This window comes from Microtus ochrogaster, chromosome 8, assembly GCF_000317375.1.
Source record: "Microtus ochrogaster isolate Prairie Vole_2 chromosome 8, MicOch1.0, whole genome shotgun sequence".
In the NCBI taxonomy this organism is placed as follows: domain Eukaryota; kingdom Metazoa; phylum Chordata; class Mammalia; order Rodentia; family Cricetidae; genus Microtus; species Microtus ochrogaster.
Window position 1 is genome coordinate 73,716,418 of NC_022015.1, and position 12,458 is coordinate 73,728,875.

The following is a 12,458-nucleotide window of genomic DNA, read 5'->3' on the forward strand; positions in this document are numbered from 1 at the left end:
CGAGACAGGGTTTCTCTGTGGCTTTGGAGCCTGTCCTGGAACTAGCTCTGTAGACCAGGCTGGTCTCGAACTCACCGAGATCCGCCTGCCTCTGCCTCCCAAGTGCTGGGATTAAAGGCGTGCGCCACCACCGCCCAGCTTCTTGGGATTTTTGAAGAAGATAAAATTGAGGTCTAGAATGATGGGATCCAAATGTAGGCAGAAATCACCTTTACTCTGGACTGTGTGTTCATGGGGATATGTAGAGGGCCCGAGAACACAGTTGTTTTGATGGGAGCTGTTGACAAGATTGTGAGGAACAGGCCAGTGTTAGCGAGTTGTTGAACTTTTTCACTGCTTAGCTCTTTGAGTATTTTATCTTCCTTTTCCTTGCTATTTCAGTGGGTTCTTAAAAAAATTAAACGCATCTTGGGAGCCTTTTGAATGCCCAGGTGTTCTTGCTGATTGTCCTGGTGCATGTTTTGTTTTGTGGTGTTATTTTTCTGTTTTTGTTTCTTTTGGGGGGGGGGTTGTTTTTTTATTTTTCAAGACAGGGATTCTTTGTAGTTTTGGAGCCTGTCCTAGAACTAGCTCTTATAGACCAGACTGGCTCCGAACTCAGATCCGCTTGCCTCTGCCTCCTGAGTGCTGGGATTAAAGGTGTGCGCCACCACCGCCTGGCATATTTATTTAGTACGTATACAGTGTTCTGCCTGCACACGAGAAGAGGGCACCAGATCATATTACAGATGGTTGTGAGCCATCTTGTGGTTGCTGGGAATTGGACTCAGGACTTTTGAAAGAACAGCCAGTGTTCTTAACCTCTGAGCCACCTCTCCAGTCCTATTTTGTGGGTTTTTGTTTGAGATAGGGTCTCTGTATAGCACTGGCTGTCCTGGAACCTTGTGTGTTGATCAGGTTGACGTTGAACTCAGATCCACCTGTCTACCTCCTACTTGTTTCAGTTAAAGACATTTGCCACCATCTTTGTTTTGTTTTAGCAGAAGGTAGTTAAGCCCCAAGCCAAGGCAGTCAGAACTCCTCCTAAGAAAGCCAAGAGCTCTGAGTCCGAGTCTGATTCAAGCTCGGAGGATGAAACACCGCAGACCCAGAAGCCAAAGACAGCTCCGGCAGCCAAAGCTCAGCCGAAAGCCTCAGCCAAGCCAGGTATTTCTGCCCCCGGAAGGTAGGCTGGGACCAGTGTCAGATGGGTATGGTTGCCGAATGACAGGTGTTCATCTCTTGGGCCGGTCATGACTGAAAAGGGCTGTCATCTCATCTACCCAGAAAAGGGAAGCAGGAGAAGTATAAGGCAAGCCTGGAAAACCTACTGAGACACTGTCTCAAAGGTTTAGGAGGGGAATATGGGGTTGGTCATTATTCCAGTACTTGGGATAAGTCTGTGGGAGGATACTTGCCTCAAATGTGCAAGGCCTGGGTTTAGTCTTCAATGCTACACACATGTGTCAGGCATAGTGCGCTCCTGTAATACCTGCAGCTGAACTGAAATTGCTGTAATTCAGGGCCAGTTTAGTTAACTTGCCACGTTCTGGGCCATGTGAAGAGGGGGAAGAAATCAAAAACAATTTTATAAAATTTTATGGCTGGGACCAGAATATAAAAAAAGCAGCGGTTTTAGCAAGAAAAACTTTGGTTTTTATTTCTTTTTTTGGTTTTTTAATACAAGGTTTCTCTATAACAGTTCTGTTTGTCCTTGAACTTGCTTTGTACGTCAGGCTGGCCTTGAACTTGCTTGCCTCTGCCTCCCAAGTGCTGGGATTAAAGGTGTGCGTCACTACCACCTGGCAAGAAAAAAATTTTTTTTTTAAATTTGCTTTTTGCGTAGCAACCCATACCATCCTTGGACTGATTAGTCCTTCTTTACTAAAGGGCTAAGTAGCAATTAAGTTCCAGGTCATCCTGTCTCAGCCTCTTGACAGCTAGAATTCCAGATACATGGTCATAAAACCCAGGGGGAAGATAGATGACTTTAAAAAGAACTTTTAGCCAGGTATAGTAGGGCATGCCTTTAATCTCTGCACTTGGGAGACAGAGGCAGGCAGATCTTTAAGTTCCAGGACAGCCAGACCTATGTGATAAACCGTGTGTGTGTGAGCATGCCCCATATGAATGCAGGGGTCTCTGGGTCTCGAGCTAGAGTAGCTGCTGAGCCATTTCTCCAGCCCCTTAATTTCTATTTTTGAGAGAAAAAAAAAAAAATAAAAGCCCAGGCTGGCCTTGTATTTGATCCTCCTACCTCTGCTTCCAAGTGCTAAGGTTGTGCGTGTGTGTGTGTGTGTGTGTGTGTGTTACGCATATTTATTTTGTTTGTTCCTTGGGTAAGGTCAGGACTCTCTGTAGTCCTGTGGCCTTAAACTTGTGATTTTTCTGCCTCCGGCTATCACATGTGGAACTGATGGGCATTTTTTAGCTCAGCTTAGTGGTACACGCCTCCTCTCAGCCTGAGGTTAGACCCTCAGTCGCAGCTGGGCAGATTCCCAGGCTGGGCTGTGTGTGTGATAAGTACTTCATTCCTTGTGAGCAGCACTCACAGGCTGTGTGTTCTTTCCTGCTTTCATTGCCACCCTTACTCCATAAAACAAGTAGTTTCTTATGATGTGGGCTGACGTAGGCTTTTTACAAGATCTGTGAATAGAGGCTGAAGAGAAAGACTGAGAAAGTGATGTTTAAGTGGCTTGTTGTCTGTGAGGTGTATCTGTATATGTCACAGCCTGCACATGGAGCTTAAGAGGAGGAACAGCTTAAAGAACCATGTACCCACAAGGCTTCAAGTTCAGGCTTGGTGACAAGCACCTTTATCCACTGAGCCATTTCACTAGCCTTAAAATTGCTAGAGACTCTTAACTCTGCTAACAGGAGATTTTTTGAAGTCTCCAAATTTATCTCTATGGCTTTGTGTCTCAGGTTCACCAGCGAGAGCACAGCCTAAAGCAGCCAATGGCAAAGCAGCCAGCAGCAGCAGTGACAGCAGCAGCGACTCTGAGGAGGAGGAGAAGGCAGCAGCACCTCCCAAGGTCAGGGTTGTGACTGTCCTCTCCGATTGGAGTGACTTGTGGTTTTCGGCTTGTTTTTATTTATTTATTTATTTATTTATTTATTTATTTATTTATTTATTTTTGCTTGCTTTTCAAGACAGGGTTTTTCTGTAGCCCTGACTATCTTGGATGCTATGTAGGCCAGGCTTGTCTCAGACTCCACCCGCCTCCATCTCTTGAGTGCTGGGATCAAAGTCGTGCGCTATTACTTCAGCTTGATTGAATTATTTGGAAAGTTATTTTCCTCTAATTTAAATTTTTCTCTCAAATGCAGACTATACCTAAAAAGCAAGTCATGGCCAAGGCACCAGTGAAAGTAGCTGCCACCCCTACCCAGAAGAGTTCTAGCAGTGAAGAGTCTTCTAGTGAAGAGGAAGAGCAGAAAAAACCCGTGAAGAAAAAACCAGGTGATTGGACACTAGGCATCAGGCTGTCGAACATGCCTGTGAAACAATCCTCATGGCCCAGCAACACTGTTAGAGATTCTGTTTCTAGATAGAGAGAACCAAAGAATTTAAGTACTCACTTTATTTTGTGGTGCTGGGGATTAAACCTAGGACTTTATGCATGTTAGGCAGGTTTTGTTCTTAGAAGATACAATCCTAGCTGGGCGGTGGTGGCGCACGCCTTTAATCCCAGCACTCGGGAGGCAGAGGCAGGCGGATCTCTGTGAGTTCGAGGCCAGCCTGGTCTATAAGAGCTAGTTCCAGGACAGGAACCAAAAAGCTACAGAGAAACCCTGTCTCGAAAATCAAAAAAAAAAAGACACAATCCTGTGTGCATATATTTTATTATTTCTGTTACCTGTCTGTTTTAAAGATTATTTATTATGGGTACAGCACTCTGCCTGCATGTATACCTACACACCAGAAGAGGGCACCAGATCTCATTAAGATGATTGTGAGCCACCATGTGATTACTGGGAAATGAACTCAGGACCTCCAGAAAAGCAGCCATGTTTATTTGAAATATTTGAGGCTCAGGCTAACCTCAAATTTACAGTGTTCTTCCTACCTTAGCCTTATGAATGTTAGAATTACAGGCATGAACCACCGTGCCTAACTAATGTATATTTCAAAATTATTCTACCTTTTAAACAGGTCCTTACAGTTCAGTCCCACCGCCTTCTGTTCCTTTGCAAAAGAAGTCCTTGGGAACCCAGTCTCCAAAGAAAGCTGCCGTGCAGAAACAGCCTGCAGAAAGCAGTGAGGACAGCAGTGAGGAGTCTGGTGAGTTCCAGGATGCAGTGGAACTACAGGGATGGGGGAAGAACACAGAAAAATGCTCTTTACCTCTGTTGCTTTTGAGTGATGTAAGAGAAAGCTCAGAACTGTGTAAATTGTTACGTTATTTCCATTGCTTTCCTGGTTGGCTTGCAATTCTGGACCTTTCCTAATGTCACAAGTTCTCCCCAGATTCAAGTTCCGAGGAAGAGAAAAAAACCCCTGCTAAAGCAGTCGTCTCCAAGACACCTGCCAAACCAACTCCAGTGAAGAAGAAAGCAGAGAGCTCTTCAGACAGCTCCGGTAATGCTGCCCAACCCTGGGGTCCCTGGGATACTTATTGTTTTGGGTATCCTGCTGTTTTTGGGTTCCCCTGAATTTATTTTTGGGGAGCTGTTCATTCTGTCCTCTTATATAGATTCTGACAGTTCTGAGGATGAAGCTCCTGCCAAGCCAGTCAGTACCACCAAGAATTCCTTAAGCAAGTCAGCTGTCACTCCCAAGCCATCTGCAGCTAAGGCAGCTGTAACTCCTAAGCAACCTGCAGGCAGTGGCCAGAAACCTCAGACCAGAAAGGCTGACAGTAGCTCCAGCGAGGAGGAGAGCAGCTCCAGCGAGGAGGAGACGACAAAGAAAACTGTGACAACCCCCAAGCCCAAGGTTACTGCTAAAGCAGCACCATCTCTGCCCGCCAAACAGGCTCCTCGGGCTGCGGACAGCAGCTCTGACTCAGACAGTTCCAGCAGTGATGAAGAGGAGAAGACACCTAAGCCTCCAGCTAAGAAGGCAGCAGGAGGTGGAACCGCATCCAAACCAGCAGTTGTGAAGAAAGCAGCAGCCAAGAGCAGCAGCTCCTCCGAAGACTCCAGTGAGGAGGAAGAGGAGAAGCCCAAGGGCAAGGGCACTGCTAAACCACAGGCCAGCAAGGCCAATGGCACTGCAGCTTCTCAGAACGGAAAAGCAGACAGGGAAAGCGAGGAGGAGGAAGAGGAAGAGGAGGAAGAGGAAGAGACGAAAAAGGCAGCAGTGTCGGCTTCCAAGTCAGGTCTATATCTGTAGGGTCACCCCCTGGGTTTTATCCTCCATTACTGGGTATACTCAGGGGGGAAGGTAGACAGGGAGGCGTTTGCCCCCTGACTTTTGAGTCTGGCTATTGTTTTGCAGGTTCAGGAAAGAAACGAAAGCAGAATGAGACAACAGAAGAAGCAGAGACTCCTCAAGCTAAGAAAGTTAAGCTCCAGACTCCAAACACGTTTCCAAAAAGGAAGAAAGTACGTTGCTCCATGGTGTCCTCATAACACACCCTTAAACCATAGAGGAAACCCTCAGGCCCACCTTGACAGTTGGGCCTGACACCACGGGGCAGTCAGGCAGCACCATATCTTCTGCTTCATTCTCTAGGCAGAAAAAAGGGCATCGTCCCCATTCCGAAGGGTCAGGGAAGAGGAGATTGAGGTGGATTCACGAGTAGCAGACAATTCCTTTGATGCCAAGGTGAGGGGTGCTGGCTGCTCAGGACCTGGGAGAGAAGGGCAGTTGGGTTTAGGTTGCTGGAACCTCATGGATTCAGATCGCCTTGAAGGGACAGTAGGGGAGGTGACGGCTTTGGTGTTGTCTTCTGTGTATTAACCTCTCATTGTTTACCAGCGAGGGGCAGCTGGAGACTGGGGTGAGCGAGCCAATCAGGTCCTGAAGTTCACCAAAGGCAAGTCCTTCCGACATGAAAAAACGAAGAAAAAGCGGGGCAGCTACCGGGGAGGCTCCATCTCTGTCCAGGTCAATTCTGTCAAGTTTGATAGCGAGTGACCTGTGACCATCTTAGAAAAGGAAGGTGATGTTGAGAGACTGGCCCGTCGCCTCCACTGGACCAGAGACTCGATGTTGTTAGGGGAGGGTCTCAGCAAGGATGGTTTTGAGCAGATCCTGGCGTCGTTACAGTCTCCGGGCCTTTTATGTTCCACTTTTGTGTGGGTTTGTGTTTGAGTGTTGTCATTGCCTTCCTGTTCTGGGGTCTTAGTACTGAGAAGTTTTATATTTTATATTAAATGATTTCGTACAGATTTTTGTTGTGATTTTCAGAAGTCAGTTCTACAGATTCAAGTCTTAGCTATTGCCTAAGACATAGCAAAATGTCACATGGTAAAGATTTTTGTCAGCCAGGCGGTGGTGGCGCACGCCTTTAAGCCCAGCACTCGGGAGGCAGAGGCAGGTGGATCTCTGTGAGTTCGAGGCCAGCTTGGTCTACAGAGCTAGTTCCAGGATAGGCTCCAAAACTACAGAAAAACCCTGTCTCGTAAAAAAAAAAAAAAAAAAAAAAAAAAAGAAAGAAAATAGTTTCTCCCTGTAGGATTCTACTCACGTGAGTGCACACGTCCACATTTTACCCTTCCTTTCCTCAGAAAGCGGAAATGGCGGGCGCTGACTCACTGGGTCTGAGATTGATGCTTTCAGAAGCCAGCATGGATCTACCAGCTTTTGGGGATAAAATTGCTGTTCTTGGAATATAACAGCCTATAAAATTGATAGGCAGTGGTGGCGCACACCTTTAATCCCAGCACTTGGGGGACAGAGGCAGGTAGATCTCTGGGTTTCAGGACAGCCAGGGCTACACAGAAACCCTGTCTGGGGTGGGAGTTAACAGGCAGAATTTGGTGTGAATATAACTGTCTTGAGTATTTTGTTTTTAGTAGTTAATATTACATGTTTACAGTTAATCTTGGTTTTAATTTCAGAGCAAGCTTTTCTGATAGTTAAAGGCATTTTCAACAACTTGACTATTACTGCTATGTATTCTAAGTTTATGACTGTATTTGATTGTTTTTAACATTGTCACGAACAATGTTTAATTCTGTCTTGGTAACAGTGGTGACATGAAATTGGTGTAATTTCTGCATGGTTGAAAACCACTGGTCAAGGAAATGGAAATGATGGATTCAAATATAAAATCTTCAGCCCCCAATATCTAGTAGGTTCAGTGGGCACATCATGGGGAACTTGTGGAGGACCTTACAGAGACAGGCTGGAGAACAGGGAGGTTGGAGGCATCTGAACGGATCATTTCGTCTTGGGTGGTTCCCTGGGAGTGATTGTGTCTTGTTCGGCTTCTGGACTAATTGTTCGTACCTTAGCTGTGGAGTTACTGATGCAGACTAATGGGTACCGCTGGGAGGCATCTTGGATAGTGCGCTTGCCGAGCATCCCTGAGACCCTAGTTTGATCCCTGACACTTTAAGTAAATACACAAATGAGCAGAGAGATTCCTGGGCCAAGGGAGTAGATGATAAAGACTTGGAATGAGACCCTTGACAGAGCTCAGCCGGCACGAGGGAGGGAAGGAAGATCTGACGTGAGGACAGGCCCAGGTTTCACGGATGAAGAGGAAGATGTCAAGAATGGCCTTCCGTGTTCAGTCCACAGTCACCTGATAACTTGTTAGAGCTGGTTTTCTGTGACAGAGAATGTGCTGATGTCTGCGTGGTCAGAGCTGTGTGGCTCACTACAAAACAATAAACTGGATGCTTTATGATGTGCTGAGTTATTTTTGTGAGTGTAAGGCCTCAGCTCCACACAGCAGAACGAGGGGCAGGTTTGGGACCTGTTGGGAGTTCATTACAGAGGTTTCTTGGCAGCGGTTTGCCAGATCTTACCCACACTTCTCAGTACGGTTGCTAGGCTCAGCTACTGTACGGTTCAGTTGGGAATTCACAAGATGGCCTATAAACCTAGCCTGTGCTTTTTGCATTTGCATCTAGGGGTTAAATGATTTTTACATGAAAATGTCAGCACTTAGGAGGTAGAGGCCAGCCTAGTCTACAGAGCAAGAACCAGTATAGCCAGGGCTACACAGAGAAACCCTGTCGCACAAAAAGAAGAAAAAGCCTTATTTTGGTCTGGGTGTAGTAGTGTAGACCTCTAATTCCAGGCTAGCCTAGTCTACATAGAAAGTTCCAGGTTAGACAATACTACATTAGTGAGACCCTATTTCAAGAAAATACAGCTGGGCGATAGTGTCGTACCCCATTAATCCCAGCACTTTGAGAAGACAGGCAGGTGGATCTTTGAGGTCAACCAAATCTACGGAGTGAATTCCAAGACAGCCAGGGCTACATAGTGAAACTTTGTCTTGAAAAAACAATTTAGGCCGGGCGATGGTGGTGCACGCCTTTAATCCCAGCACTCAGGAGGCAGAGGCAGGCGGATCTACAGAGCTAGTTCCAGGACAGGCTCCAAAGCCACGGAGAAACCCTGTCTCAAAAAACAAAAAGAAAGAAAAAAACATCTTAGGGTCCTCTTCCCTCACATCATGACTAGTCTGACTACAGATGGTTGTGAGCCACTATGTGGTTGCTGGGAATTGAACTCAGGACCTTTGGAAGAGCAGGCAATGCTCTTAACCACTGAATCATCTCCAGCCCCCTACTTTAATTTTTTTTTTTATTTTTAGTTTATGTACATTGGTGTTTTGACTGCATGTATGTGTGAGGGTTTTGATCCATTCGAACTGGAGTAACACAGTTGTGAGCTGGGAAGTAGACCCAGGTCCTGCAGAAGAGCAGCCAGTGCTCTTGACCACTGACGCATCTCTATGCGTGACCCTATGAACCTTTTTTAAAATTCCACTTATTGGAGCTGGACAGATGAATCAATAGTTTAAAGCACTTACTGCTTTTGTAGAGGACTGGGGTTCAATTCCCAGCACCCACGTGGCGAATGGTTCACAGACCCAGTTCCAGAGGATCCAAAGCCCTATTCTGACCTTGGGCACCAGGCATGAATGTGGTACACATACATAGATGAAGTTTGTGGGTGGATGGGTAGGGATAGTGCACATGTGGTCAGACAACAGCTATGAGTCAGTTTTCTCCACCATGTGGGTCCTGGTGATTGCATTGGGTTTAGGCTTAGGCAAATGTCTTTAATTAACCACACTGTTTTTTTTTTTTAAAGACTGGGTCTAGACTAATGGTGGTGTCACACACTTGTCTACAAACTTAAAAAAGACAGGATCTCATGTAATCCAGGCCTCACTGTAGCTGAGAATGACAGATCTTTTTTCTGGAGTTCTGGGATTAGAGTGCAATGTACCACGTTTATGTGGTGCTGGGGATCAAAGCCAACTACTCATGAACAGTAGTAGGTTAGCACCCCCACCAGCTGAGTCACGTTCTCAGCCCCAGAATAATACTCTTGACCCAAACACAACTGAACTGCTAGGGAAACAATTATTCTAAAGGTGAGTTTTCAGAATTGCAGCTCTGAAGGACCCTTTAAACTTCTGCAGTTACTGAAGATGCCAGTAGGTGGCGCTCTTACCCACCGCATAGGAAGCCTGTTCTTGCTGTGAGCTAAATACAGAGTAAGACTGATCTTAGTTGCAGCTGTTTCTGGAGGGTACCAAAAGGCAATCTGGCCTATGGGATCATCTGTCACCTGAAAGCCAGCTGCAAGCAATGTGGCTTGTAAAAGCCAAGACTCCCGTGGAACCCTGCCACCCAAGTGAAGGGATAAGGAGGGAAAAGCGATATAAAGAGTATAAAGCTAGATATAGTCAGGCGGTGGTGGTGCACACCGTTAATCCCAGCACTCAGAAGGCAGGGGTCATCTCTGAGTTCCAGGACAGCCAGAGGTACACAGAAACCCTGTCTCAAAAACAACAACAAAAAAGTATAAAGAAGCCGGGCGGTGGTGGCGCACGCCTTTAATCCCAGCACTCGGGAGGCAGAGGCAGGCGGATCTCTGTGAGTTCGAGGCCAGCCTGGTCTACAAGAGCTAGTTCCAGGACAGGATCCAAGCTACAGAGAAACCCTGTCTCGAAAAACCAAAAAAAAAAAAAAAAAAAAAAAAAAGTATAAAGATAGATACAGAGGGAATATTGGTTGCCTTCATGGATGGCTAAGAGTTCTGTTTAGGAAGTGAGAAAGGCAACTTTCAGGAGATAAGCAATGAATGTACTCTATCCTGAACTGAACAGGATATGTGTGTATATATATCTTTAGTGGGAATGATGAGTAGACAAGGTAAGAACACATGCAACACCACAAAGAGCAACACAACACCAGTAAAACTAAACACCCTACAACAGCAAGACCTGAACAACCAAATATGGATGAAGCAGAAGAAAATAACTTAAAAAATAACTTCAGGAGAATGTTTGAAACTCTTACAGAGGAAATGAGAATTCTCTTAAAGAAATGGAGAAAAAGACAAACAAACAAAAAAAATGGAAGTCATCAGCAAATCCCTTAAAGAAAACCAAGAAAAAAAAATCAAACATATAAAAGAAAATATTCAAGACTTGAAAACAGAAATAGAGACAATATATATATTCTGTGCCTGCCCATTCAGGCTCTCAGCATCAGAAGCTACAAACTAGTGCTCCCTGGCTGGCTGCTCTCCGCAGGAACTAGATTACATAGGCACAGAGGTCACCTGTAGGACTCTGAACTCACCTCAGGCTAAGCAGCAGTCAAACTCAGAGACTGGCCCAGTCCATTCACCTTGAAATTCCTCCTGGGTGTAGCTCTGCCACTGTTACTGCTTCTCCTCCTTAGGGATTCCATAGATCACTGGGTTCTCACCTGTCCTCTGCAACCCTTTAATCCAGTTCCTCATGTTGCGGTGACCCCCAACCATGAAATTATTTTGTGGCTACTTCATAACTGTAATTTTGCTGTTATGAACCGTAATGTAAATATCTGATATATGACCCCTGTTGGGGTCACGACACTGCTATATAGGTCCCAAGCATGATCTATTGATGTTTATGCACAGAATTTTTGGGGGCAGCATCCACCACGTCAGACCTACTGGGGGAGCTCCTTGTTGCAAGGATGGCCGTGTTCACAGAGTGGAGAGAGCTGCTGCATACAAGGCAACAGTCGGCAGCCCTGGGGTCATTTACCACTTGAAGATGCAGCTGCTTGGATCTGGTTCATGAGGCTTTCATGAGTGAAGTCAGAGTGGTTCCAGTGGCTGGAATTCCTGGAGGGGATAACAGTGACATCTTTCTTTCACAGCTTTCTTTCTTTCTTTCTTTCTTTCTTTCTTTCTTTCTTTCTTTCTTTCTTTCTTTCTCTCATCAGTCTTCCTTCCTTCCTTAATTTCTTTCTTTCTTTCTTTCTCTCTTTCTTGTTTTTCGAGACAGAATTTCTCTGTGTACCTTTGGAGCTTGTCCTGGAACTCACTCTGTAGACCAGGCTGGCCTCGAACTCACAGAGACCCGCCTGCCTCTGCCTCCTGATTGCTGGGATTTAAGGCGTGCGCCACCACCGCCCAGTCTTCAGATTTTTGATGGATATGTCATCACTTTTTCTTTTGTAGATATGCTCGTCTGTCAGGAAGTCAAGATGGGTGCCGATGGAGGGGGGCTCCTGCCACGCAAAATTTGAAGATAACCCTTCTACTTTATTTGTATGAAGGGCTGTGCACCCTGCACAGTTTCTCTTTAAGTGACCAAACAAGAACAGTGATGTGTGGTTCTCTTCCTGGGTAGCACAGAAAGGCTTTTGTTTTGTTCATTTCTGCTTAAGGTGGTGCCGTTTCCTTGGGACAAGTGAGATGAGGCGAGCCATGAAACATGAAAAAATATGTTTACACGTTGGGTTGATTTTATTTTTTGACCTAGATATAACCTAAAACCTTCTGGGTTTACTCTTTGGATCGCAGATCTTGTAGTCATCTTCAGTGGTCATTCTTTCGGTTCTGTCCACATTGGGGAATATGTTAAGATATGTGACTTGTTTACACTGCATTTGTTTAACTCTGTGAAGCTGCGATTCTTCACCTGTCTAAAACATCTGATGGTCTAATGAAGAGCTGAGTGGCCAATAGCGAGGTAGGAGCAAGGACAAGCGGGGCTGGCAGGCAGAGAGGATAAAGAGGAGGAACAAGAGAACAAGGAGAGGAGGACATCAGGAGCCAGCCAGTCAGCCAGCCATGGAGTAAGAGTGAAAGTAAGATATACAGAAATAAGAAAAGGAAAAGGCCGAGAAACAAAAGGTAGTCGGGATAATTTAAGAAAAGCGGGCAAGAAGCAAGCCAAGCTAAGGCCAGACATTCCTAACTAAGAAAAAGCCCCCACCTGTAGCCGGGCGATAGTGGCACATGCATTTAATTCCAGCACTCGGGAGGCAGAGGCAGGCGGATCTCTGTGAGTTCGAGACCAGCCTGGTCTACAGAGCTAGTTCTGGGACAGGCTCCA

At 45.8% G+C, this 12,458-nt stretch overlaps 1 protein-coding gene across 2 annotated transcripts in view; it reads left to right on the top strand.

Moving 5' to 3' along the window:
- Positions 1-7,782, top strand: part of Nolc1 (nucleolar and coiled-body phosphoprotein 1) — an 11,731-nt gene extending 3,949 nt beyond the window's left edge. Inside the window, exons 5-13 of one of the 2 annotated variants that reach the window (XM_005352392.1) lie at positions 981-1,146; positions 2,905-3,014; positions 3,310-3,442; positions 4,136-4,264; positions 4,451-4,561; positions 4,677-5,303; positions 5,423-5,529; positions 5,660-5,752; positions 5,906-7,782. In XM_005352392.1, the coding sequence (XP_005352449.1) occupies positions 981-1,146; positions 2,905-3,014; positions 3,310-3,442; positions 4,136-4,264; positions 4,451-4,561; positions 4,677-5,303; positions 5,423-5,529; positions 5,660-5,752; positions 5,906-6,064 (1,635 nt within the window). In that variant the 3' untranslated portion in view covers positions 6,065-7,782. The remainder of the gene's footprint in view (positions 1-980; positions 1,147-2,904; positions 3,015-3,309; positions 3,443-4,135; positions 4,265-4,450; positions 4,562-4,676; positions 5,304-5,422; positions 5,530-5,659; positions 5,753-5,905) is intronic. The other variant, XM_013348195.1, reaches the window with a different exon arrangement.
- The last annotated feature ends 4,676 nt before the right edge of the window (positions 7,783-12,458 follow it).